We start from the raw sequence: 26,773 nt of genomic DNA on the forward strand, positions 1-26,773 counted from the left end.
CTTCAACCCTTAAGGGGCACTTTTTCTCTCAAGGCTCAGAATAGACAACTGTGCCAAAAAGCAGCATGGTAGGTGTCAGCCCAATGCCCATCCAGGGGGCTGGTGCCATGGACGGCTAAGCGGGCAGGCAGGGCAGTGGTGTGCCCCTTCAGTCACAAGTAGGTGGGGCCCAGCTGCCAACCTCTAGGAGGTGGAAGGGTACAGCACTTTGCCACGTCTCTTCTACGATGCCACCAGTGCCTGGTGCCCATGAGTGTTTCGCCTGTACTGCATGGGCTCCAAGTGTAAGTTCACTGGGAGTCCCAGGCTGGCTCTGGAGGCTGCCTTGGTTCGAGGGCTTAGTTGGCAACAACCACTCTCCTCGCCTTCTCAGGAGGTGCCACCCACTGTGGTCCTCTGCAGGACGGAAGTGCTCCCCACCAAAAGAGCACAGACTCCTGGCTAGAGCAGAGAGTACTAGGTTCCCATGTGGGGCCGACTCAGGTCCAGCCAGAGCCTGGAAGCCTCACTCCAGTCTAGCTGCCATCGTCAGGTGGGGGAGTGGAGGCCAGGGGTGGGGGAGACACGAAAGAGAGTGGGGTTCCCAAGAGAAGTAGCACTGTGGAGGAGGAAGGTGGGACAGGAGTGTCTCCAGCACAGGGCGTCAGGACGCAGGGTCATGGAGCCTCCGTCTCTCTCTCATTCTGGGTGGGCCTGTTGAGAAGCTCAAGTGTGTCTTCCACCACCTGCCAGAGGCAGTTGTCTAGTGGGAAGTCATTGTCCACCAGGTTGACCAGGAAGTAGTTGTCGTGGATGTACTGGATGATGGTGCGGGACGGGGACTCCTCCTCATACAGCTTTCCCCACCGCTCAATCCACAGGGCGAAGGCCTCGTCCTACACACACATACCACACACATACCCCCACACACATGCACACACGCACACACACAGAGGCAAGATTAACAGGGCTCTCCAAGGGCTCTGCTCAACAGGGCACTTCCCGGAATAGAACAAGGCCCACTGCCAGTATCACTTCCCACCCCTGCCCAGAAATAAACACCCTGCGTCAGCAGTGACACGGGTGAGTCAGAGCCGGGTGTGCCCTGAAGGCTGGGTCCAGTGTGGCCATCAGCACATGCTTGGGACTTGGTCCCAATCCCTCCCCACGGTTTTCCAGGTGGGTGGGGCAAGCTTGCTCCCGGCTCCTTTACCTTCCAGTACATGAAGCTGATGGGATCCACTACGGTGGGCTGGATGATCTCTCGCCCAGGGAAAATGCCCCAAGTGACAGCATTCGGCTGCAGTTCAGGGGCATTGGTGATGTTTTCACCCTGAGGGGATGTGGGGTGGGGGTAAGACCTGGGCCAAGGACAACTGGAGTCCCACTGCCTGGACAGCCTTGACTCACTGGGGCTGTCTGGGCTCAATACCCTCTGCCTGCACCTCCACTCCCGGCCTCCACTCTCCCTGCGCCTCCACTCCCCTCTCCCTGTGCCTCCACTCCTGGCCTCCTCTGCCTGCATCTGTGAATGATATCTCTCCCCACACAAGCCTGAACCTAGAGGCGCCCTGGCCACTTCCCCTCTCCTCCCTGAGCACCCCCTGCTCACTCTCTGATCCGTTCCCTCTTGTCTAGCCCACCTCCAGGACTGTGTTTGGCTTGGGTCACTCCAGGGGTCTCTTCGCTGGCCTCCCTGGCTCTAGCCTTCCCCAGTCTCTATCATCTGTATGACTATCCACTGTGATTTGCCTAAAATAAAGCAGGAACCAAGCCACTCCACTGCTGGAGAAAGGCTTCCCTTGCATTTAGGGAAAACTCAAATTCCAGCAGGACAACCATGACCTCTGCGGGCCTGGCCCCTGCTTAACACTCCCGCCGCTTCCTGCTCGTGTTCCCGGTTTCCCCAGATGGTGCAGCTCACTGCCTCTGCCTGTCCTCTGCCCTGTCCCAGGAATACCCTTCTCTCCTGTTGGCCAACTCCTCTTTGTCCTTAGTGATTCCCAGATGACCCCTCTGAGAAGCCTTCCCTGGCCTCCCAGGTGAGATATCCCTCCTCTGGACTCGACAGCATCCTCTCCTGAACTTGATTTTCCCACTTACACTGGCTGGTGGTCACACATTGATCTGCCTCCCTCACTAGGCTGGGAGCTCCTTAAGAGCAGGGCCCCAGTTCTGCCTGTATCTCTCTGTCTTGCACAATGCCTAGCCCAGGCTAGGTGCTGGGTGTTTGCTGAACGAAGGACCTGGTACTCTGTGGGAACCCCGGGGCCTGGCCTACCTTCACATTGACAAGGTGGTAATTAACCCGGAGCTCATACTTCTTCAGCACTTGCAGAAGCGCTTCCGCTGTCTCGCGGGAAGTGAAAAACTCTAAGTAGGCCTGTGGGAGAGACAGGTGCCTGTCACCAACCCCAGCCCTGCCAGACGCCCTTTCGCAGACACCTAAGGTATCAGGACTACTAGTGGCCATGTGGGCGGAATAATGAACTGTGGCGTTGGCACGTCCATAAGCAAAGGGTGAGGGGAGTGGGGACTTGAGTTTCTCAGTCTGGACAGGTCCGAGGGCTGTTGGCCACCCCTCTCCCAATCAGTCAGGGAAGACTCCACGAAGAAGCCATTTCTGAATAGCAGCAACTGGTTTGACAAGCTGAGCCACGGGAGAGAGGCCCCACACATTCCATCCTCTCCAGTCACTGCAAGGTGAGAATGACACTGACATCTCCTCTAGGACCAGTGCCTATCAGGGATTAAGCTGGGTTTACTCAAACTCATTTGCTAGAGGCTGGGCACAGTGATCCCCACATGAGGAAAGTGGGTTCAGGGAAGTTGAGCACGTTGGCTACTCTGACAGTAAACAGCAGAGCTGGTCCTTCAACTCAGGTCTTTCTGCTCCAGGGCCTGTGGGCCTTAGATCAGAACATGTTAACTCCAGCAGCCCTGGGAGAAAGGTGTCAACTGAGGATAGTAACAGCAGCTGCCTTTCAGGGAGTGCTTCCTGCTCTTCCCATGCGCCAAGCACATTACATGCTTTGTTAGGTTGCATGCCCAGAACACAAGCTACATCCCATTTTACAGACGAGAAAACCAGGCCCAGAGAGGTCGAGTGACCTGCCTCCATAGGTCTGATTTCTATTTTTTTTTTTTTGAGATGGAGTCTTGCTCTGTCACCCAGGGTGGAGTGCAGTGGCATGATCTCAGCTCACTGCAACCTCCGTCTCCCGGGTTCAAGCGATTCTCCTGCCTCAGCCTCCCAAGTAGCTCCAACTACAGGCACCCGCCACCACGCCCGGCTAATTTTTGTGTTTTTAGTAGAGATGGGGTTTCATCATGTTTGTAAGGCTGGTCTCGAACTCCTGACCTTGCGATCTGCCCACCTCGGCCTCCCAAAGTGCTGGGATTACAGGCATGAGCCACCAAGCCCGGCCAATCTTTTTTTTTTCGAGACAGGGTCTCACTTTGTGGGCCAGGCTGGAGTGCAGAGGCACAAATATGGCTTACTGGAGCCTCAACCTCTCGGACTCAAGCGATCCTCTCACCCCAGCCCCCCAAGTACCTGGGACTACAGGTGTGCACCATCATGCCTGGGTTATTTTTGTATTTTTTGTAGAGAAGGGTTTTCACCATGTTGCCCAGGCTGGTCTCAAACTCCTGGGCTCAAGTGATCCACCACCTTGGCCTCCCAAAGTGCTGGCCGGGCTCCGTGCCCAGCCAGGTCTGTCTGACTTAAAGCATGAGCTCCCATCTGCTCCAATCCATGCTCATTCAAAATTTAAGAGCCCAGGAGAGGCAGGTTGCTCTGCCCTAAGCTCTGGGGAACCCATGGGTGCCGGTCAAGAGAGGGGGGCACCCCGTGCCTCCCTACCACACCTTCTGGAAGACATAGCCCCCGCTGGGGCCCCAGCCCACGATGGGGTCAGAGGACGGCTTCCCGTTGATGTTGGGCTGTGAGTTGATGGTGAGGATGCCCTGGCGGTTCACCCGCAGCAGCTCCTCCTTCAGCAGGCTGGTCTCAGCCGCCAGGGGCTCATCGTTCCAGGGCAGGCAAGTCACCTGGGAGAGACAGTGAGCTGGCTGGGGCGATCATCAGGTTTGGCACCCTGAGTCCCTCTCACAGCCCCCAACAAAGACCCAGCCTGTCTTTGCCTCCCTAAGCCCTTCCAGGTGGAGGTCTCCCAACTTACCCTTCTCCCTTTGCCAAGGTGCCATGTCCACAGCATGGAGAGGAGGGCACAGGGTGGGGAAGTCACAGCCCCACAGCCTGGCCTGCAGCTGGGGTCAGGCCAGGGGCAGGGGAGGAACCAGGGACCCCACTCCAGCATCACTCACTTTGTGACCATTCCGGTTTGGCTCTCCCGAGAGGTAAAGAACAAAGACTTCAAAGACACTTTCTTCACTGGTCAGCTCCTCCCCCCACATCTTCAGCAGCTCCTCCTTGGGAGACTTGCTCTTCAGGTAGAAGAGGTAGTAGTCCTTCAGCTCCCCAAAGGCAGGGGAAGAGGAATTGCCCCTGGCAGAGGGGTGCCCAGAGGTCAGGGCACACTCCTGACAGAGGGCAGTGCCACCACATGCCCAGGAGGCCATTCCTGTAAATCCTGCCCCTGACTCCTCCCAGGTCAACCACAAGCAAGCAAACAACGTCTGCCCTCCTCCTCCCAAGAACAAAGATGTATTTGCAATGAAGGTCTGCAGGCCCTCACCAGCGGCCATTAGGGAACTCATCCCACTCCTGGGTACGGTAGATGTAACTCTTTGGTCTGGAGGCCCAGAAGATGGGACGTACATCTTCCTCTCGGCGCTTGGGGTGGGCGCTGAGAGCCCAGGGCAGGGGACGCCTGGGAGAGGATAGGGACAGAGAATTGAGACAAGGGATTGGCTAGAGGGAGCCGGAAGCAGGGGAGCACCACTGAGGCTGGGTTCTTTCATCTGATGCCCTCTGAGACTGGAGACTTCGGTGTGCCCAGCTAGCCATGGCACAGACATCTGTCTGTACCACCGTGGGGAGCCAGCACTGCAGCCGGGACTGCTCTTGGACCCTCCTCTGGGGATCTCTGGGCCACTGCCCTCACCTGGGGTCCTCAGTCCACATCCCCAGGCGCTTCAGCACCTCTGTGGTAGCCATCTCGCGGTTGAGGGTGTAGAAGTGGAGGCCTGGCACCAAGCCACTGGCCAGAAGTTCCTGGCATAGGCTCACGGCCAGCTCGATGCCATAGTTGCGGATGGCTGCATCGTTGTCTTTGATTGGCTCAATCACGTCCTTGATCTCCTGTGGCACCTCCAGCTTGGACAGCTTCACAAGCTGCCGAAGGGAGTGGTAGCCCTGTCCAAGACACGAGGGGCTGTGGCAGCCATCAGCCAGCCCATCTCCCACCCTAAATACTTCTCCCCCTAGGCAGAGGGACCCAGGAAAGTCCGATCATATTCCAGGAGCACACCTGGGCTTGGCCTGCTGTTTTCTGCCCTTTTTTTCTGTTTTTATAGACTGGGTCTCGCTGCTCTCAAATGCCAGGGCTCAAGCCATCCTCCTGCCTCAGCTTCTCAAGTAGCCGGGACTACAGGCACGTGCCACTATGCCCAGACTTCCCACTTTTTACAGAGTAGAGCAGCTGCCCTAAGCATTCCAGCCTTGGGTTGAGCCAGCCTTTTAGCCCTAGATGCGTCTACTGGTAACATGATGTCATCTAACCCAGCTGTTCCCATGCTGTACTGATCATCCAAATCACCTGCCAAGCTCAAGAAGTAAAACACACATTCCGAGGACCTCCCTCAGATTTACTGAGTCAGAACTTCCAGGGGTGGGACCTGGAGATCCATTTTTTGAAAAAGCTTATCAAGTGGTTCTGATGACAGCCACCTTTGGGAAACACTGATTTAAGCAGGATTTGTAATGAGAATTAGAATCCCTTTTGGTGATGCTTGTCGGCCAAAATACAACAAACCCCTCAACAGACACTGTTGCTGGCTTTTGGGGGGGAAATTAGAGGTAACCAAAATGGGGTGGCCAAGCAACGCTGTGCAAGTTCTGGACCTGATAGGAGATCTGGGAAGAACTCAGTGAACTCAGCACTCCAGAGCCCCCAGCCTGTGCGAGGACGGTGCGGTGGGAGCGGAGTGGAGGGAGCTTACGGGCCCTCCTGGGCCCCTCACCTGGATGGGAAAGATCCCAGGGACGATGGGGCAAGTGATGCCCATGTCGGTGCATGCCTTCACAAAGCGGAAGAATGTGTCAGCCTCAAAGAAAAGCTGTGTGATGATAAAATCGGCTCCCGCAGACACCTTCTCCTTCAAGTGCTTCAGGTCAGCCTCAAAGCTCCCTGCTTCAGGGTGGCCTTTGGGGTAACCTGCCAATAGGGATGACAGTCGGGAAAGGCTGGCCTCCACCTGTTCAAGGCGAGGGATGAACAGACCACAGGGACTAGGCAGAGAGAGCCCTCTGCTTCGGGGGCTCCCATCTTGCACCTTCCAACAGCACAGCACGACTTGAACTAAAACGGTGAGTGGCTGCACTCATGACTGATATGCTTCTGACCCCAGAGATGACTCTCAGGGGAGGTGGCTCAGAGCCCTCTCCCAAGAGTGGGGGTGGATTGCTCCAAACTCCCACACTGTCCTGCCTTGAGCAGCCAAGCAAATCAGGCCTGCACTTGGTGGCCACGGAAAAGAGAAAATGCTACAGTTAGCACTGGCTGGGCAGCATCTGGGGTACTAAGCTTGACTTTTCTCTAGGCACTGGATTAAACATTGTTTTTAATGTAACATTGAAATTACTCAGGGGTCCAAGATAGTGAAAAGCTAGAAACCAAGTTACACAAGGAAGAACTGAAGAAAGTGATGTTTTGTTCAAAGAAAATAATGGATGGCAGGGTGCGGTGGCTCACGTCTATAATCCCAGCACTTTGGGAGGCCAAGGCAGGAGGATGACCTGAGGTCAGGAGTTCGAGACCAGCCTGGCCAACATGGTGAAACCCCATCTCTACTAAAAATATAAAAATTAGCCAGGTGTGGTGGTGCGTGCCTGTAATAGCTACTCAGGAGGCTGAGGCAGGAAAATTGCTTGAACTCACGAGGCAGAGGCTGCAGTGAGCCAAGATCGTACCATTGCACTCCAGCCTAGGCAACGAGAGCGAAACTCCGTCTAAAAAAAAAAAAAAAAGAATGAAAAGAATACAGAAACTCCTTTCAAATGTCCACAGGTCTGTCCTGGGGAAAAAGCATCCACCATAGGTGAGTTTTGTTTTGTTTTGTTTTGTTTCAGAGACAGGGTCTCGCTCTGTCACCCAGGCTAGAGTGCAGTGGTGCAATCATGGCTCACTGCAGCCTTGAACTCCCGGGCACAAGTGATCTCCCACTTCAGTTTCCTGAGTAGCTTAGACTACAGATGCAAGCCACCGCATCTGGCTAACTAAAAAACTTTTTTTAAAATTAATTATGTATTTTTTAGAGATGGAGTCTTGTTATCTTGCCCAGGTTTGTCTGAAACTTCTGGGATCAAGCAATCCTCCCACCTTGGCCTCCCAAAGTGCTGAGATTACAGGTGTGAGCCACTGTACCCAGCCCCCTAGTGAAGTTCTTTATTAGTCATATTCTGTGTTGTTTCTAATGGCAGAACCAGCATCCGGTTCAGAGAGCTGCCTAGAGTACTATAAGCCACCCACAAAACAATGAGCTCCTGGAGTCTGAAAACACAAGGGCAGTGGATGCCGAAGACGGGATTCCGGAATCGCTTGGGAGGTGGGACCAGATGTCCCATAGGCTCCTTACTGGCTCTGTGAACTCTCTGACCCCTTTCCTCAATGACTAAACTTACTAGCAGCCTTGCTCGGTCAGGCAAGCAGGACAACCATAGGCCTTCATGAAACTACACGGAGTGCTGGTTTCATCAGCCCAAGCCCAGGGCAGGACCTAGAGCCAGGCGGAAAGCCAAGCTGCTTTACTCTGATAAGGCAGTTCCGTTCTTAAGAAACCCAGAGTCATCAAAAATGAATATAAAAACTATTGTTTCAAGGGGTAAGGGAGTGGGGGATAAAGCAATGGGGCTTCATACTTTCAATAACAAAACTATTTTCCCAGTAGGAGTTTCAGAAACAACAAGGCTTTTTAATAGCTGAAAACTATAGCTACAATACCTAAATATCACTGAATTTGATTACATACAGATTTTACTATTTACTCTATATTTCTTTCATGAACAGCTGAGTGCTTTCTTTTTTAAAATGTTTTTATTTTTTGTAGAGACAGGGTCTCACTATGTTGCCCAGGCTGGTCTTGATCTCCTGCCTCAGTCTCCCAAAGCTCTGGGATCACAGGCATGAGCTACCATATCCAACATGTTGGTGTTTTCTAATCCACTGATCTTCAATACCCACTTGATAAGCAAAGTCAGAAACTATTCAGCAACTGTGAGCTCACAGCTTCACTAGTTTCCAATCATTATCACCTAACGCCCATCACTGGTGCACACTCCCCCATTAACTGACTATATTATGGCTGATACAAGCGATGACAGTTTAACAATTGGAAATGTCTGTTCTCTGACTCCTATTCAGTGCTTCCCAGATTTAGCACCTAAACACCCCTGTTGACAGAATGGACATGTCCATCGGGAGTTAGGGACAAGGCCAAAGTCACCCACAACATGTAATTTTCTTGAAGCCACGTGGTTTTTTTGTTTTTTGGTTTTTTTGTTTGTTTTTTTGAGATGGAGTCTCGCTCTCTTGCCCAGGCTACAGTGCATTGGCGCGATCTCGGCTCACTGCACGCTCCGCTTCCCGGGTTCAAGCGATTCTCCTGCCTCAGCCTACCAAGTAGCTGGGACTACAGGCACGTGCCACCACACCCGGCTAATTTTTGTATTTTTAGTAGAGGGCTTTCACTATGTTGGACAGGATGGTCTCAAACTCCTGACCTCATGATCTGCCTGCCTTGGCCTCCCAAAGTGCTGGGATGCTGGGATTATAGGCTTGAGCCACCGCACCTGGCGTTGTTTTTTTTTTTTAGTTCATATCACTTTATATGCTACTCCATAATGTAGCCATGTTTAATATAAAAATGGTAGGATTTCTCCCAAAACATTGGCAAAAACCTGTCATCCCAGAAAATGTGCCAATCCCAGGACTTCCTCTCCCTGGTGCAGCCCTGTCTGAGACGCTGAGGGCTCAATGCCAGCCTTCAGCTTCAAGGGTGGCAGAGAAGTCCAACCCACCCATTTCTGTTGGGTGAACCTGGTCTTGTGGCTGTGGCCAATGGTGATTCTCCCTGATAGGAATTTGGAACAGAGGCCTGTCCATTAGCCTGGGGAACTGGCTGGAACTGACACTCTGCACACTCAGGAGCAGGCCAGGTATGTGGAAAAGCATGGGCATCAGGTCTCCCAGATGAAGCACAGATGTGCAGTGGGAAGTGGAGACAGGGGACCCTGTGGCCCCAGAGGGAATGAGGGAGGGCCTTGCTTTTTGATCTCTTCCAGCGCCTCGTGAGGTCTGAGGCCATCTCCTGACCTTGGGTTCCCTGCCCTCTGGAATCCTGTTAGTACATATCCCTCTTTTGTGGGGTGTTGTTTTTTTTTTTTTTTTTGAGATGGAGTCTTGCTCTGTCACTGAGGCTGGAAAGCAGTGGCACGATCTCGGCTCACTGCAACCTCTGCCTCCTGGGTCCAAGGGATTCTCCTGGCTCAGCCTCCTGAGTAGCTGGGACTACAGCCGCGCACCACCACGCCTGGCTAATTTTTGTATTTTTAGTAGAGACGGGGTTTCACCATGTTGGCCAGGCTGGTCTCGAACTCCTGACCTCAAGAGACCTGCCTGCCTCGGCCTCCCAAAGTGTTGGGGTTACAGGCGTGAGCCACCGCGCCCAGACCCCTCTTTTGTTTTAAAGAAAAGAATAGGGCCAAGAAGCAGGCTAAGGGCACAGCCAGGCAGAGGAACAAAAAGCTAGGATCGATGGTGGCAGGCCCAGGAGGGGAGTGGGTGATACAAAAGGAGTGAGGACATGGTGCAGTTCACCTCTGAATGTCCCTCATCCAGCATGGACCCATGGGTGCATCTGATCACTGTGTCCTGAACCGAACACCAACAGGCTCTCTGGGCATCTCAGCCTCCCTAGCTCCATCCCCGCCACCAGGATGATCCAGCCACTCACCTGCCACACAGATGTCAAAGTAGTCACCAAACTCACTTCGGATGTGCTTCACCAGGTCCACTGCATAGTTGAAGCCTCCCTCCTCCTCTTCCCACTGGTCACCTATGGGGTCTGCAGGGTTGGTGGAGGTCATGGTCACTGGGTCTCACCCAACCTCCAGGGAGCCCTTCTGTTCCCTCTACCTAGCACCGACACCCAGGACTGCGAGTCCTTGGAAGGCAGAAACTTCATATTATTTAGGTTTGGGTCTTCTCTTTCTAGCACTTGGTAAGACAGCAGGAGGGAAAAAAGCAGCCCACCAGTTCAATATTCACTGCGTGCTGACCCTGTGCTGGCAGTGGAGAATAGGAGACCACCGCTGCTCCTCGCTGTGCCTGGAGGATTGGAGAGCCCTTCCCTACTTCTACCTGGGCACGCTTGCCACCCTCTCCCATCCCACGGCCTTGGGGCTCCTGCATCCTGGGAGAATTTTCTACTCATCTCAAGTGAAGGGGACTTGTGGTGGGGAGCATGAGGCCATAGGATCCCACCCATCAGGCTCCCTCTTCCCACTCTTGGGTGGCCTGACAACAGCAGGCACCAGAGGCCTAACCGGCTATTCTCACTCCCGGATACTCTGTTACTCTGTGATTGGGCCAAGTGCTGGGTGCAGCCAGCAATCAATGCAGTGGTGTAGGCAGGGCAGAGGGTTATCAGGCCGCGACTGCATTCCCGACGGAACTCCTACGTCGAGGTCAAGAGGTGGAAGAGGTGGCTGCCTGTGTGTGTTGCCCAGGATGACTCACTACCCACAGTGCCTACTGACACTACTGGCGGGGATGGGATCCTGCGCATCCTCAGCGTGGGGCCCAGGGAGAAGTAAAGGACCATTTCAGGAACCAAGTTCAGGCTACCAAGTGGCCTCCAGGAAAGCCAGAACCCAGAGTGTAGGGGAGTGGTGGCTCCACACCTCCCCGCAACGCCATGATGTTCTTCAGGCCCAGCTGCTTAGCTTTGTGCAGATGGCCCGTGATCTCCTCCAGGCGCTGACGGCAGCAGGTCATGTGCAGGATGGTCTCCAGGCCACAGTAGTTCACGGCGGTGCTGGCGATCATCATGGAGGAGGTCTCTTTGTCTGAGCCAGGGTCACCTGCTGGGTGCCAGGTCACATCTATGTAGAGGGGGCCGCCTGCCGCCATCCGGTCAAACCTGTAGGGGGTTTGTTTCTAAAGAGAGGTTCCAGGGGGAAATACCATCTCCCTCACTACCTTCCCATGGGGCCCGGGAGTTAGAGAAGCATCAATGAAGGTTGGAGACAGACCAATCAGCGTTCATATCCTGGCTTTGCTACTTACAGCTGTGTGATCTTGGGTACATTACTTAATCTCTGTGAGTTCTGTTTTCTTATTTATAAGACACGGCAGATAGTAGTACCCACTTCATAATAACACTAGGAGGCTGGGCGTGGTGGCTCATGCCTGTAATCCCAGCACTTCAGGAGGCTGAAGTGGGTGGATCACTTGAGGTCAGGAGTTCCAGACGGCCTAGCCAACATGGTGAAACCCCATCTCTACTAAAAATACAAAAATTAGCTGGGTGTGGTGGCGGGCGCCTGTAATCCCAGCTACTTGAGAGGCTGAGGCAGGAGAATCGCTTGAGGCGGGAGGCAGAGGTTGCAATGAGCTAAGATCACACCACTGCACTCCAGCCTGGGCCACAGAGTGAGACTCTGTCTCAAAAAAAAAAGCAACAACAACAACATCAAAAAACCATAACACTAGGAGAATATGACGGCAGCTGGCAGCTGGTTCCGCAGCACTTAGAACGGTGCTTGGTGTACAAACCGGATACTCAGTATATGTGAGGTGCCATTATGATCACTATTACAGAGGTAAGACACAACAACAGCGCTATCATTTTGTGTGAGAGCAGCACTTCCGACTTTTCACAGCGCTTGCCCGTTTATAATCTCGGGTGAGTTAAGACATCATGGTTGAGTTAGGGGAATCCTAACTGTGGCAAGCACAGCCTCGCTGTAGGAACAGTTAGAAAGAGGATCAGCAGACTAACTTTCTTTCATGCCACCCCTCAAGCCCTGTGCAGCACCTTACAGTTGTGCAGACCAAGACCAAGTTCCCAAACAAGACTCAAAAGCCTGAATGTGCATGAGTACTTGTGTTACAAGTTATCAATAGTGTATTTAAACATCCTTGTGCGTTTAAACTTCAAAAACTTGGGACTGACACGTGAGAAGTGCAAACAGTAAAGGGCATAAACTTAAAAAAAAAACTGCAATTCATGAAGTGCTAATGTAATTCAGTTGGCATTTCTAGATTTCAAGAAGCATAATCCAAATTTCTAACTTGCTGAAAACATTCTCACTGCTTTGTGACTTCCTAAACTGCACTCGTGATCCAGCCCCCAAGTTCCACCAAAGAATATAGTGTGAGAATCAACATTTTTAACCCATTGAAGAGTGTGTCTAAAATACCTTGACACTGTGGAGGGACTTTTACAGGCAACGGAGAAGTTGCAGATCAGATGACCCACTCTGCCTTCTCCTTCCTGCCCCCTCCGGCTGCTTTTTTCTGCCGGGTTAAAGGGTAGTCCAGCCTCGGGGCTGACAGTTCACTCCCCGGGCACCACCACTCCCTGCCCCCACCTTAAGCTTGCATCAGTTTACCTTGAGATGAGATTGACAGCTCCCTCAGCAGTTCGAGGAGGGAAGAATTCCAAGGAGAACCACTTGTCACCAGATTCCAATCGCCGCCTCATCTTCTCCCGGAGTCTCTCATGCCGCTCGGGGTCCAGGCCCGGGGTGGAACATCTCGAACTATCTTTGGAGCTCTCACTGCCACTGCTGGCACTGCCCTCCAAGCAGGGGTTGAGGCTGCTGTTTCCTCTGGCTTCGTTCACCATGGCTGGGTTCCTGCTGCACGGGGTGGGGCAGGGAGCATCAGGGGGCAGGCAGCCACACCTCCGGCACATCAAGACACCTGAGTGGTAGGTTCAAGCCGGAGGCGCTGTATTGCTACACAGGAAGAAGGCCAAAAAAGGTGACATGCCCCCTCCCAGTGGCTCCATGCTCCTCAGCTACGGCTGTCGGGGCCGCCTCACTCAAAGCCTTGCCCTCCGCTGCTGCCAGGCTCCTTGCATGCAAGGCAGCCCCCACCCGGCACTGCAACATGCTCCTCGGTGACAGCTACCTGATGGAAGGTGGCACAGAGGACCTCACGCTGACGACCTGCGAGGCCCATATTCCTAGCGAGGGGCAGTAGTGCCCAGTTGGGAGGACCCTGGCTTTTCGATGGTCCATCTCTGTCAGCTCAGGCCCAGAGTGCGTGGGGAGGGAACAGAGGCACCTTCCCCAGCGGGTGTGTTCAACTGGGCGGAGCTGCGACAAAGGAAGAGGCTTGAGCTCCAGCCAACACAAGGGGGCGGGGGCAAGGCTTCCAGGCGAGGAGGGAGGGCTGAGGCTCTAGTAAGGAGAGGCGGATGGAAGGAGGGGGACTCAGGGGCAGAGACTGCAGGGGTTGGTGGAGATGAGGCCAACAGGCGTTCAGGCATACCAGATCACCCTCCAGAGAAGGAACAGCTCACTCTGGCTGGCTCTGCCTGGAACATCTGATACTTGAAACAATTTGTGTACAGGATGGAAGGGGTGAGGGACTGACTATGCAGCCAGATTTCTCCTGAGTTCATGTTACTCCAAAAAGACCGTGTCGTGGGTTAGAACTGGATGCTGGCCATGTTCCAAAAATAGCCAGACCCAAGTTCAGTAAGGGCATGAATTTCTCAGAACAAAAGCTGCCCCATCTGTGCTTGCCTTGCAGGCTGGTCTTCTTACACACCACAGAATTCAATTCAAATCACCAGTGGCCCTGCTACTGGTAAGGCTGAGGCAGAAGGATGGCCTGGGCCCAGGAGTTCAAGGCCAGCCTGGGCAACATAGCGAGACTCCATCTCTTAAAAAAACAAAAAACACACCTGTAATCCCAGCACTTTGGGAGGCTGAGGTGGGTGGATCACCTGAGGCCAGGAGTTTGAGACCAGCCTGGCCAACATGGTGAAATCCCAACTCTACTAAAAATATAAAAATTAGCCAGGCATCGCTTCTCGGCCTTTTGGCTAAGATCAAGTGTAAAAATTAGCCAGGCTTGGTGGCGGGCGCCTGTAATCCCAGCTACTCGGGAGGCTGAGGCAGGAGAATCGCTTGAACCCGGAAGGCAGAGGTTGCAGTGAACCAAGATTGCGCCATAGCACTCCAGCCTGGGCTACAAGAGCGAAACTCCGTCTCAAAAAAAAAAAAAAAAAAAAAACAGAAACAAGTAATCAGAGGCACCAGGGCACAGCCAGGCCAACAGACGGCATAGTGCCATCTGGCAGTCTGGTTAAGAAAATAAGACAAACACTTAAAAACAAACAAAATACTTGCACAGCAATGGGCAAACACACAGTAGTGAATCGGTGTGTGGTGACATGGCACAACAGAGGAAAGACCAGGTGAGGTTCATTTCTTTCAGACTGTCCACCACTAACCCCGTGTACCTAACCATTTGGGGTCTTAGACTCTTTTAACAATCTGATTAAATGTACTGCTCCCTTCCCCTGAAATACACACACAGGTGCACAGACTACACGTGGATACATCCAAAGACAAGGAGTTGATTCCAGACTAAGAACCCTGGGCCAAAGCTTTCTCCCCCTAGGGCTGCTCTCTTTCATTCTGACCTCAAACTCCAGATTCTCAGTGGGGATGGCTGTGGGGAGTGAGGAACGGGGGCAGGGGGGGGAGGGGTAACAGCAAGAGCAGCCAGTTGGCTTTCCTCCAGCGTTTAAGGGCGCACCTCGTTAATTGCTTGCTGGAACAGAACCTAGAGTAGGAGAAAGCTGAACCACCTGCAAACCCTCTGATTTTCAAAGACTTATTGCATTCCTAGTATATGCCAGGCACGTGCCATATTTGTAAGCCAACTCCCACGATTTATCCGTTATCAGCTGGACTCCCATAGCACCCTGGGTTGTAACTGTGGGTGAAAAGGCCTGTCTTCTTTCTCTTTCCCCAGTTCCCTGAGACCAGGACCGGTGTCCTGCCTGGGGTATCCCCAGAGTTTGGCACACGGTGATAGCCAACATTCACTGAGCGCCAAAGGGCCAGGCGCTGCCACTCTCTCAAAATAAGCCTTTGCCATTTACTGAGTACCTAGTCTGCGCCAAGCACTGGGATACTAAGCCCACGACTCCCAGAAAGGTCCCGGCAGACCCCCGTGCGCAGCGGGACGCAGTGGGCGCCAGGGACCGCAGTGCCCCGGGGCCCAGCGCTCTTCTCCAGGTGCTCGCCGGGGAGGCAGGTTTAAAAGGCAGGAGCCGGAAGCCGTCTCGGCGCCCAGGTGGCCGAGAATCCAGTCACCAGGTCACTGAGTCACCGATGGGGGCGAGGACACGGGCCTGGGCCGGTCAGAGGGGCGGGATCGTCACCTCTGGCTCAGGGGCCCCTCCGTCCAGGCAGGGAGCCAAAGTGAGTCTTCGCTTGAGGGTTGGCGGTCGCTGGAGGTGGCAGCCATTGGGAGTTAAACTAATCCCGCAAAGGGTGCGCGGAGAGGGCGGCAGCCCCCCGCAAGAAGAGAGGCAGGCCTGCCTCCAGCGCTCCCCGCCCACGAGCACGTCCTTGCCCCCGGGAGGTTGTTTGCCGGCTCCGGGATCTCCCTCCCGGCGACCCCGGCCTCGCCGTCACTCACCCTCCCGTCCCGGGTGACTCAGAACGCTCGGCCGCCGGCCGCACCAGTGTTGCCGCTGTAGGGGCGGGGAACGCAGTGAAGGGGCGCGGCGCAGGTGTCAGGTTGCTGGAGAGGCGGGCCTACCGGGCGGAAACCACCGGTGGGGGTGACCGGAAGCCCCGCCCCCAACATGGCCGTGCCCACAGGTCTCGTTGGAGGCCGCGCCTTTACCGTCATGTGACGCGAGCCCTCGCCCCACCCGTCTGCAGCCACTCCCGGTCTCAGTCCCAGAGCTCGAGAGGGCCACGTGACCGTCCCGGGGCCAGTCACGTGAGGCGCAGATCCTGGGTGGGAGGGGGTTGTTAGAGGGGTCCAGAGTGGCAGTAAAGGAGGAAGATGGCGGGGTGCAGGGGGTCTCTGTGCTGCTGCTGCAGGTGGTGCTGCTGCTGCGGTGAGCGTGAGACCCGCACCCCCGAGGAGCTGGTAAGAAGCGGGCGGAGCTGGGCTGGGGAGGGGGCGGTTGCTAAGGGACTGCGAGAGGCGTTGCCGGGGGTGGGGCCGGGCCAATCTGGGCCCGCAGGTGGCAGCGGATGGGGCCTGGGGACCACAGCCCGGGCTCTCGAAGCGTCTAACCCTGCTTCACATGCCTAAGTCTGGGGTCTTTTCTCGTAACCCCTCCTGGAATCTGAGGGACAATCCAGGCCAGCTCCAGTAAATCCCACCCATGTTTCATTTTATTTCCATCTGAAAAGAGTTTGGAATGAAACAAGCGTTTTCAGAATGAGCTTCCTCACAGGACTTTGTGCTTATCATGCTGCTGTTTTAGCTTCTCCAGTCCTTTCTCACTCTATCCCTCACCCTTTCTGGGTCACTGACAGTCCAGCTTCCCCCTGCAAAGCGTCCTGGGAAAACTTGAGTTGTGTTCCCAGAGTTGACAAGTCCTTTCTGATTTCAGATACGTCACACTGTCAAATGGAATCTGAATTTTTACCCCCCTCTTCAGCTGGTGTTGGACATCTTTGAGGTGTCCTGAAAAGGAGGGTGATTATTTGGAGACTGTATCAGTGGAAATGAAGAGCTCAGCTGATGGCTGTAGATCCTCACCCCCATGGTCCCTCACCCCCGAAAGGTTTTTTTTGAGGGCTGGTTCCTATTTGATAATGGCTCCAGATAATTTAGAAGCTAGCCGCTAATTTCAGTAAATACTTCTGCCTCCTTCCACTCTTAAGCACTAAAAAAGGCTCCCTCTGCGGATCTGTTTTTCTAGACCATCCTTGGAGAAACACAGGAGGAGGAGGATGAGATTCTTCCAAGGAAAGACTATGAGGTGAGCTCCTTTGATACTGCTGGGGCAACTAAAGTAGTGAGTGGCCTGGTCACTTCAGGCCGAAGCATTATGATTCCAACCAGAGATGCTCTTTGACCTTCTGTCCCAGGGAGTGAGTGGGTAAGAGAACTTCCTTCTAGGAAAGAGACTGTTTAGCAAGCCCTTTTCTCACCTTAACCCCAAAACAAGGTCTGGTGTTTTTACACGTTTATAAATCTGTGGCACCTTAACCTGGATAGAGTATGTATTTGCCATTAAACTGTTTGCTTTTACAGCTTACAGAGAGACTTAGAGTGAAAGGCACTGGCAGTATGTGCTCCTAACAGGTGTGTGCTCATAAACTGTTAAGGAGGCCTTGCTTCTCTTCTAGGAGAGCTTGCTTTTCAGATATTTTCTTGCTCAAGCAGCTTCTCTCTGACATGTTCTTGATTAAAGTTCCAACTTTCATGTATGGGATTCTTAGAGTGTGTGTTTTTAGTATAGCCAACACTGCTGGAGTGAAACAACATGCGTGACTTTTTATCATTAAATTCTTAAACTGTATACTTAAAGAAGGTAGAGAAAAGCCTGTAACTCCATTCGTTAAAAGATGACTGTTAACACCTTACTAAGTATCTTTCTACATCCTTATCCATGTTTTTATATACATGATACATGCTTTTTTTAAGTAACAAAAATGAGATTCCACTAAATCATCTATTTTAACCTGTCCCACTCACCCCCTTTATTATACTTTTTGTATCACTAGGTAATTTTCCACAACCCTTTTTTTTTTTGGACAGTCTCACTCTTCCAGGCTGTAGTGCAGTGGCGCAATCTCCACTCACTGCAACCTCCACCTCCTGGGTTCAAGCAATTCTCCTGCCTCAGCCTCCTGAGTAGCTGGGATTACAGGCGCATGCCACCACGCCCAGCTAATTTTTGTCTTTTTAGTAGAGTCGGGGTTTCACCATGTTGGTCAGGCTGGTCTCAAACTCCTCACCTCGTAATCCACCCACCTCGACCTCCCAAAGTGCTGCGATTACAGTCGTGAGCCACCGTGCCTGGCCCACAATTTCTTTTTAAACAGGAATAGTATTTTATTGTGCCACAATTTATTTACTCTGTCTTGGGTTTCTTTTTTTTTTTTTTTTTTTTTTTTTTTTGAGAGACGGAGTCTTGCTCTGTCGCCCAGGCTGGAGTGCAGTGGCGCGATCTCGGCTCACTGCAAGCTCCGCCTCCTGGGTTCACGCCATTCTCCTGCCTCAGCCTCTCCGAGTAGCTGGGACTACAGGCACCCGCCACCACGCCCGGCTAATTTTTTGTATTTTTAATAGAGACGGGGTTTCACTGTGGTCTCGATCTCCTGACCTCGTGATCCGCCCGCCTCGGCCTCCCAAAGTGCTGGGATTACAAGCGTGAGCCACCGCGCCCAGCTCTGTCTTGGGTTTCTTCTCACTTTTTTGTATCATGAACTACATAGTGGTGAACATCCATCTATCCATCCTTTCCTGTCCATCTTTAATTGCTTCCACTTTTTGGAATTAATCATGTATATATCTAGTGTGTTTTTATATGGGGCCGGGCGTGGTGGCTCACACCTGTAATCCCAGCACTTTGGGAGACCAAGGTGGTGGATCACCTGAGGTCAGGAACAGCCTGGCAAACATAGCAAAACCCCACCTCTGTTAAAAATACAAAAATTAGCTGGGCGCGGTGGCATGAGCCGGTAATCCCAGCTACTAGGGAGGCTGAGGCAGGAGAATCCCTTGAACCCGGGAGGCGGAGGTTGCAGTGAGCCGAGACTGCGCCACTGAACTGTAGCCTGGGCGACAGAGCAAAACTCTGTCTCAAAAAAAAAAAAAAAAGATCATATGGACTTAAAAAAATTAATATGCTAGACAATAACATACCCAGGCTAACTTTCTTTTTAATATTTCTTCTTACTTTTGCTGTAGAATTTAGTGTCAACGTTAGGATTTGTGGTGTAACACTTTTTTTTTTAACTTCATTATGAAGGATTTCAACTATATGCAAAAACAGAATAATCTGTTGAAACCCCTTGTCCTCATCACACAGCTTCCACAGTGATTTAGCTCAAGCCCAGTCTTCTTTTGTCTGTGCTTTCATTATCCACTTCTCCTTTCTCATATTATTATTATTTTTTTATTTGTGTGTGCGTTTGTGTGTGTGTGTGTGTGTGTGTGTATTTTAAAGTGAAGACAGTCTCCCTATGTTGCCCAGGCTGGTCTCGAACCCCTTGACACCAGCAATCCTCCCATGTCAGCCTCCCAAAGTTCTGGGATTATAGTCATGACCTACCATACCTGGCCGCCCTTCCCATGTTATTTTGAAAGAAATTCTGTACATCATATTATTTCACCCATAATTCAATATGCATCTCTAATAGATAAGGACTTTTAAAAAGCATAACCCGATACTATTACCACATCTAAAAAATTAGCAATTTCTTGATATCAAATATCTACTGTCCAGATTTTCCAGTTTTCTTGTAAATGTCATATGTATTTTAACTTTGTTTGAATTAGGTTCCAAAAAAGATTCTTTTTTATTTGTTTGATAAATCTGTTAAATCTCTTTTAATCTGTAGGTTCTTCCTTCATCTTTTTTTTTCTTTTTGTAAGTTATTTGACAACATAATTAGGACCCTGGGATTTTCTACTGTCTGGATTTTGCCATTTGGAGCTGTTTGCATAGTTTAATATGCTACTCTGATGGGACTGCTTTGAATGAACCAAAAAGCGCTGTATCCACTGCTGTGTTTTCTTCTATTTCTTTTTTTTCTTTTTTTTTAAATTTGAGATGGAGTCTCACTCTTGGTGCCCAGGTTGGAGTGCAATGGCTCGATCTCAGCTCACTGCAACCTCCACCCCGCTCTAGGTTCAAGCGGTTCTTCTGCCCCAGCCTCCCGAGTAGCTGGGATTACAGGCACCCACCACCACGCCCGGCTAATTTTTGTATTTTTAGTAGAGATAGGGTTTCACCATGTTGGCCAGGCTGGTCTCAAACTCCTGACCTTGGGTGATCCCGCTTCGGCCTCCCAAAGTGCTGGGATTACAGGCATGAGCCACTATACCTGGCCATTTTCTTCTGTTTTGTAAGTATTTGTTTCCTTGTACATAGTTGAGAAGTTTGCAGGAATTAGTATAAGATATTCCATATTGTTCTGTCACCTTGTACTCCCTCACTGAGCCCTGTTACATCATCCTGACTGTATCACCAGGACTAAGACTGTCTCACAGCCTTCATCCTACTTCTAGGAGCTCACCAAGGCTTCCCCATTGACACCCAGGCTCCCTCACCCCTTCTACTAAGTTGCACTGACATTTGTAATGCACTTGCCTTCAGCCGATATGCATATTCATGTAAATTTTTGTTGTTGTTGTCGTTTGAGACAGAGTCTCACTCTGTCGCCCAGGCTGGAATGCAGTGGCACAGTCTCGGCTCACTGCAACCTCCACCCTGGCTCTGAGTTCAAGCTATTCTCCTACCTCAGCCTCCCAAGTAGCTGGGACTACATGCATACACCACCATGCCTGGCTAATTTTTGTATTTTTAGTAGAGACGGGGTTTCACCATGTTGGTCAGGCTGGTCTTGAACTCCTGACCTCAGGTGATCCACCCACCTCAGCCTCCCAAAATGCTGGAATTACAAGTGTGAGCCACCGCGCCTGGCCATATTCATGTACATTTCATGGGTTAATGTTCTTTTCATATTAGTCATTCATATTTCTCAACCGTCTTCAAGAATGAGCTTCTTGAGAGCATTTGCTTTGTGTAAGAGCAAATTCATTCAAGCACTTAAACAGAAAGGTCTGGATTTTATTTATTCAATAAATAAATCCACTTGACACAAAAAGTATAATAAAGAGGGGAGTGAGTGGGACAGGTTAAAATAGTTGATTTAGTGGAATCTCATTTTTATTATTTAAAACGTGTTAAAAGCGTGTATAAAAGCATGGGTAAGGATGTAGAAGGATATTTGGTAAGGTGTTCATAGTTATTTTAATGAATGGGGTTATAGGCTTTTCTCTACCTTCTTTGATAGTCAATCAACTAGAAAACCCTTCTGTTGAATATCTTTCTAAAAAGTGCCCCTTCTTCCTGTCTCAGGAAGAGTTCATTGCACATATTTGACTCTTTATTTGATAAATTTAGGGTCTTACAAAATGTTAGAATCCCATTTTGACATCCATTCTCATTATAGGTAGTTTGAAAAATAGTAACTTTCTGTGAGACATGCCATTACAAACAGGAACATTTTCATGCAGGTCACACAGTCTGTTTATATTGTACCTTTGAATTAGAGGCACACTCAGAACGTAAGACTTAGAATTTCTAAGGCCTCCCCCACTGGCCATAGCAGCACCCCTAGCTCACAGCCAGTTGAAGGTGGCTTTGGTGTGAACACTAGGATGCCCCTTCCTGGTTGTATTGGGGCTGATTCAACCCCCACCTCCCTCCCGGCCAGGTGCCATTTTGCTCATAACCTCCTGTAACAGCCCTGCAAGACACATATAAAATTTTATTTTTAAAAAAAGTTGTTAGTCCCCTAAACCAAAGAGCAACATATACTGCAGAAATAAAAAGTTAGTCATAGCAAAGGAGAAGTAACAGTATTTGGTTTTAATAATAGCTCATATATTCCATTGGTACATATTTACAAAGTACCAAACTCAACTAATTTATTAAAAAAAAAAAAAGAAAGGCCGGGCACAGTGGCTCACGCCTATACCCTCAACACTTTGGGAGGCCAAGGCAGGAGGATTGCTTAAAGCCAGGAGTCCAAGACCAGCCCGGGCAACAAAGTGAGACTTTGTTCCTACAAAAAAATTTGTTAAAAATTAGCAGGGGGCCGGGTGCAGTGGATCACACCTGTTACCCCCACACTTTAGGAGGCTGAGGCAGGTGGATCACTTGAGCCCAGGACTTCAGACCAGCCTGGGCAACATGGCGAGACTCCATCTCAACAAAAAATACAAAAAAATTAACCAGGTGTGGTGGCTTGCCTGTGGTCCCACCTACTCAGGAGATCGAAGCAGGAGAATTGCTTGAGCCCAGGAGACGGAGGTTGCAGAGAGCTGTGATCACATCACTGCACTCCAGCCTGGGTGACAGAGCGAGACCCTGACTTAAAAAAAAGGGATTCTGGTGTTCTAGTGTTGCAGTTGTTTCTAAATGCCCTTCCTAGCAGTTTTATCGCACTATAATTGGCGTACTATTCAGTTCACCCATGTAGAGTGTACAATTCAATGGGATTTTAAAAATTAGTATATTCATAGAGTTGTACAACCATTCCTACAGTCAGTTTTTTTTTTTTTTTTTTGAGACGGAGTTTTCGCTCTTGTTGCCCAGGCAGGAGTGCAATGTTGCGATCTCAGCTCACTGCTACCTCTGCCTCCCGGGTTCGAGCGATTCTCCTGCCTCAGCCTCCCAAGTAGCTGGGATTACAGGCACCTGCCACCACGCCCGGCTAATTTTGTGTTTTTAGTAGAGACGAGGCTTCTCCATGTTGGTCAGGCTGGTCTCGAACTCCTGGCCTCAGGTGATCCGCCCGCCTTGGCCTCCCAAAGTGCTGGGATTACAGGTGTGAGCCGCCACGCCCAGCTAATTCCTACAGTCAATTTTAGAATATTTTCATGACCCGAGAGGAAACCCTGCACTCATTAGCAGCCACTGCCTGTTCTCCTTGCCCCTGACTCTAGGCAACCACTGATCTCCTTTCTGTCTATTTGCCTATTCTAGATATCTAAAAACCTTCTAAATGTTTATGGAACCATATCGTTATTAGATAGAACCATCAATCAAGTAATTGACCAGTAATTTCCATACATATTTTGGATGAAGGCAAGAGTATTGTTTCTCCTCTGCTCTCAGGCACCACTCACGCAACACTGCTAACACCGACGTGTGGAGGTTGTTTCCCCACTACTCAGGAGGCTGAGGTGGGAGGATGGCTTAAGCCCAGCAGTTGGAGGTTGCAGTGAACCGAGATTACGCCACTGCACTCCAGCCTGGGTGACAGAGAAAGACCCCATCTCAAAAAAAAAAAAAAAAAATTAGGAGGTTGTCACCTGTATTTCTCAGCAACTGGCAGTGAATTGAAGGTTCGCAGGCCTCCCTCTTCGAGTTTGGTTAATTTGCTAGAGCAGGTCAGAAAACACAGAAACGCTACTTACGTTTGCTAGTTTATTAATAAAGGATATCATAAAGGATACAGAAGAACACCCAGATGGAGAGATTCAAGGAATGTGGGAGGGGGCACGGAGCTTCCATGCCCTCTCCAGGCACGCTACCCTCCAGGAACCTCCAAACGGTCAGCTGTCTGGAAGCTCTCTGAACCTTGTCATTTTGGAGTTTTATGGAAGCTTTTTTATGCAGTCATGATTGATTACTTCACCAGCCCTTGACAATCAACTGTCAACTTATCCTTCAGCTTTGGTCTCCTCCCTGGAGGAATGGGTGTCCCAGCCTGCTAATCCTGCCTTGGTCTTTCTGGTGACGAGACCCTTTTCTGAAGCCATCTAAGGGCCCCCAGCCACCACTTATCTCATTAGCAAACAAAAGATACCCCAGCTCAAAAAAAAGAAAAAAGACAAAGTATGTTTGTGTGTGTATGTGTATTGTTGGGGCTCAGAAAATGATACCTGGAAATATGGTGCTTTGATATGCTGAACTAAAGAAACAGACTGGGGGTCTCTCTCTGACCTTCTCTACCCTCACACTTTGTCTCTTCCAAAGCACAGGATGAGGCTCTTCTCTGCCGTTCCCTTATCTACCTAGAAACTGGACCTACCAGAGAGGAACACAGTTGTCTTTGATCCCTTTCCTGAAATGTCGTTAACCAGGGAACGTTAAAACTCATCGCACAGAGGAGACTGAAGACTAAACAACATACCTAGAGCCCAGACAAACTGTCCCAACCATTATTTGTTCACTGTCCCATTCAATTTCCAAAGAGAATCATTCACAAGATAATATCTGCTTCCAAGATCCATTCATTCCCCACTAAGAATTATTTCCTCCCACATCCCCATCTCCCCTTCCCCTGTGAAGAAGAGTATAGAAGCATCTGTACCTCACTGGCATTATTGGGTAATCATTCTGCGGTTCCCCTGTGCAATGCACGTTAAATAAGTGGATGCCTTTACTCCCATTAATCTGCCTTTTGTCGGTTCACTTTCAGCAGACCTTCAGAGGGTGAAAGGGGAAGCTTTTCCTCTTGGCCGCTATAATATATATGTATGTGCATATGTGTTTAATCACTTATGGATGAGTCTAGTTTCTAAAAGTACTTTTTTCCTCACCATGTTTCTTTTCTGATTAGTAAAAAAGATTTTTTTTTTTTTTTTTGAGACAGAGTTTCACTGTGTCGCCTAGGCTGGAGTGCAGTGGCACGATCTCGGCTCACTGCAACCTCCGCCTCCTGGGTTCAAGCAATTCTCCTACCTCAGCCACCCTAGTAGCTGGGATTACAGGTGTGTGCCACCACACCCACCTAATTTGTGTATTTTTGGTAGAGACAGGGTTTCGCCGTGTTGGCCGGGCTGGTCTCAAACTCTTGGCCTCAAGTGATCCACCTATCTCGGCCTCCCAAAGTGCTGGAATTATAGATGTGAGCCATCACACCCAGCCAATCATTTTTTAAAATATAAAAAAGCACACCATTTGTGCCATGAGAATTTCAGGCAACACCCAGAAACAAATATCTCCTTAAGCACTACCTCACAGATGTTTTCCCATTATGAATGCTGACGTACAAATAATCCTAATTTTGTTTAATCAAAAAGGGATATTATACTTTTAATTCTCCATCCTGCTTTATTTTTATTTTTTAATTGCATCTCGCTCTTTTGCTGAATAATTTTTGGACATTTTCCATATCTTTCTATATAGACAACTATAATCATTTTATTGGTGTATAGTCTACTATATTTAGATGTATAATTGATTTACTCAGTCACTTGTTGGTACTCCAGGACTCATAAAAAAAGAATTTGGACTATAGGTAGTCATATAGATAGAATAAATTGTCACTCATCACATGTGTTTGGCTGACGTGAAACTATTGTCTGGGAGTGTGGCTGCCACCCGGCCAATGTCCAGCTGATGTGGGTAGGAACAGGAACAGGTTGTGGGAAGGAGAGCTGATGGCCGACCATTTTTTTTTCTTTGTTGCCAAACTGCTGCGTCTTTTTGCCAAACTGCTGCGTCTTTTTTTTTTTTTTTTTTTTGAGATAGAGTCTCGCTTTGTTGCCCAGGCTGGAGTGCAGTGGCATGATCTTGGCTCACTGCAACCTTCGCCTCCTAGGTTCAAGCAGCAATCCTGCCCTAGCCTCTTGAGTAGCTGGGATTACAGGTGTGCTCCACCACTCCCAGCTAACTTGTATTTTTAGTAGAGATAGGGTTTCACCATCTTGCCCAGGCTGGTCTCGAACTTCTGACCTCAAGTGATCCTCCTGCCTCAGCCTCCCAAAGTGCGGGGATTACAGGTGTGAGCTACTGCGCCCAGCCCAGACTGCTGCTTCTCTAACAAGACAACTAAAATGATTTCCTTTGAATTGTTTCTCTAAATGTCTGTGGCATACCTGCAAGTTGCTTGCAGGATTTCTGTGTTCCGTGATGCATGTTGTAAAGCATGCTGCTTTAGATGTAGAAGTTTTAGGAGCTGAGAGCCAAGCTGAATCTGTGCCTCTTCCTAACATAAAGTGGGAAGTTGGCCAGGTGCAGTGGCTCATACCTGTAATTCCAGCACTTTGGGAGGCCGAGGAGGGCAGATCACAAGGTCAGGAGATCGAGACCATCCTGGCTAGCACGGTGAAACCCCGTCTCTACCAAAAATACAAAAAAATTAGCCAGGTGTGTTGGCAGGCACCTGTAGTCCCAGCTACTCAGGAGGCTGAGGCAGGAGAATGGTGTGAACCTGGGAGGCGGAGCTTGCAGTGAGCTGGAATTGCGCCACTGCACTCCTGCCTGGGCGACAGAGCGAGACTCCATCTCAAAAAAAAAAAAAAAAAAAAAGAGTAGAAGTTGCTTTTAAAAATACTTTCCATATTAGTTTGTCTTGTGACTAACCTCATTTCCATAGACACTAACTACAAAAGATAATTATAACTAATTGACATTCTAAATTAATTTGGTTCTGGCTAACTGAAACTTTTGTTCACATCTAATGGAGTAAGTTTCATAAGGCTGATGATAGCTGAAGGTCTTTAAATATTTTGCGAAAACAGGAAGTTTAAAAATAGGTAATTTAAAACTTCTCCTAAAGCATGAAGTATGAACCTAAAGCAACACCACTCAAATTTTAATGTGCATCTGAGTCATCTGGGGCTGCAGGTCTGCAGGAGTCTTAAGATTCTGCATTTTGTTTTTGTGTTTGTTTTTGAGACAGAGTCTCACTCTGTCACCCAGGCTGGAGTGCAGTGGTACGATCTCGGCTCACTGCAACCTCCACCTCCCAGGTTCCAGTGATTCTTCTGCCTCAGCCTCCCAAGTAGCTGGGACCACAGGTGCGTGCCGCCACGCCCGGCTAATTTTGTATTTTTAGTAGAAACAGGGTTTCACCATGTTGGCTAGACTGGTCTTGAACTCCTGACCTCAGGTGATCCATCTGCCTTGACCTCCCAAAGTG

At 50.2% G+C, this 26,773-nt stretch overlaps 2 protein-coding genes across 10 annotated transcripts in view; one reads left to right on the forward strand and one right to left on the reverse strand.

The window, feature by feature from the left end:
* Positions 1-442: 442 nt before the first annotated feature.
* Positions 443-15,963, reverse strand: MTHFR (methylenetetrahydrofolate reductase). Of its 8 annotated transcripts, XM_032758943.2 has the most exons (13): positions 15,834-15,955; positions 13,302-13,489; positions 12,779-13,027; positions 11,066-11,304; positions 10,117-10,227; positions 6,127-6,320; positions 5,049-5,299; positions 4,680-4,814; positions 4,309-4,489; positions 3,850-4,032; positions 2,261-2,362; positions 1,193-1,312; positions 443-875 (listed from the first exon to the last, which is right to left on the reverse strand). In XM_032758943.2, the coding sequence occupies exons 2-13, from the start codon at positions 13,409-13,411 to the stop codon at positions 657-659; spliced, it is 2,094 nt and encodes a 697-aa protein (XP_032614834.1). In that variant the 5' UTR covers positions 13,412-13,489; positions 15,834-15,955; the 3' UTR covers positions 443-656. The 8 variants fall into 8 exon arrangements, with proteins under 8 accessions (XP_032614834.1, XP_032614838.1, XP_032614837.1 ...); XM_032758947.2 differs by lacking the exon at positions 13,302-13,489 and having other exon boundaries at positions 12,779-13,024; positions 15,834-15,963; XM_032758946.2 differs by lacking the exon at positions 13,302-13,489 and having other exon boundaries at positions 15,834-15,962.
* Positions 15,964-16,136: 173 nt separating this feature from the next.
* CLCN6 (chloride voltage-gated channel 6) overlaps positions 16,137-26,773 on the forward strand; it is a 38,355-nt gene continuing 27,718 nt past the window's right edge. The window contains exons 1-2 of one of the 2 annotated variants that reach the window (XM_032758939.2): positions 16,137-16,295; positions 17,080-17,139. In XM_032758939.2, the coding sequence (XP_032614830.1) occupies positions 16,209-16,295; positions 17,080-17,139 (147 nt within the window). In that variant the 5' untranslated portion in view covers positions 16,137-16,208. The remainder of the gene's footprint in view (positions 16,296-17,079; positions 17,140-26,773) is intronic. The other variant, XR_004370845.2, reaches the window with a different exon arrangement.

This window comes from Hylobates moloch, unplaced genomic scaffold, assembly GCF_009828535.3.
Source record: "Hylobates moloch isolate HMO894 unplaced genomic scaffold, HMol_V3 SCAFFOLD_9, whole genome shotgun sequence".
NCBI classification, from domain to species: domain Eukaryota; kingdom Metazoa; phylum Chordata; class Mammalia; order Primates; family Hylobatidae; genus Hylobates; species Hylobates moloch.

What these genes read in the sequence shown, in the direction of transcription:
- MTHFR (XM_032758943.2), bottom strand. Translation starts at nt 13,411, where the DNA reads ATGGACCATCGAAAAGCCAGGGTCCTCCCAACTGGGCACTACTGCCCC. An exon ending in CTTTGACATCTGTGTGGCAG is followed by an intron (nt 6,321 to 10,116) that starts GTGAGTGGCTGG and finishes CCCTATTGGCAG; the next exon opens with GTTACCCCAAAGGCCACCCT. An exon ending in CTGGGATCTTTCCCATCCAG is followed by an intron (nt 5,300 to 6,126) that starts GTGAGGGGCCCA and finishes TGTCTTGGACAG; the next exon opens with GGCTACCACTCCCTTCGGCA.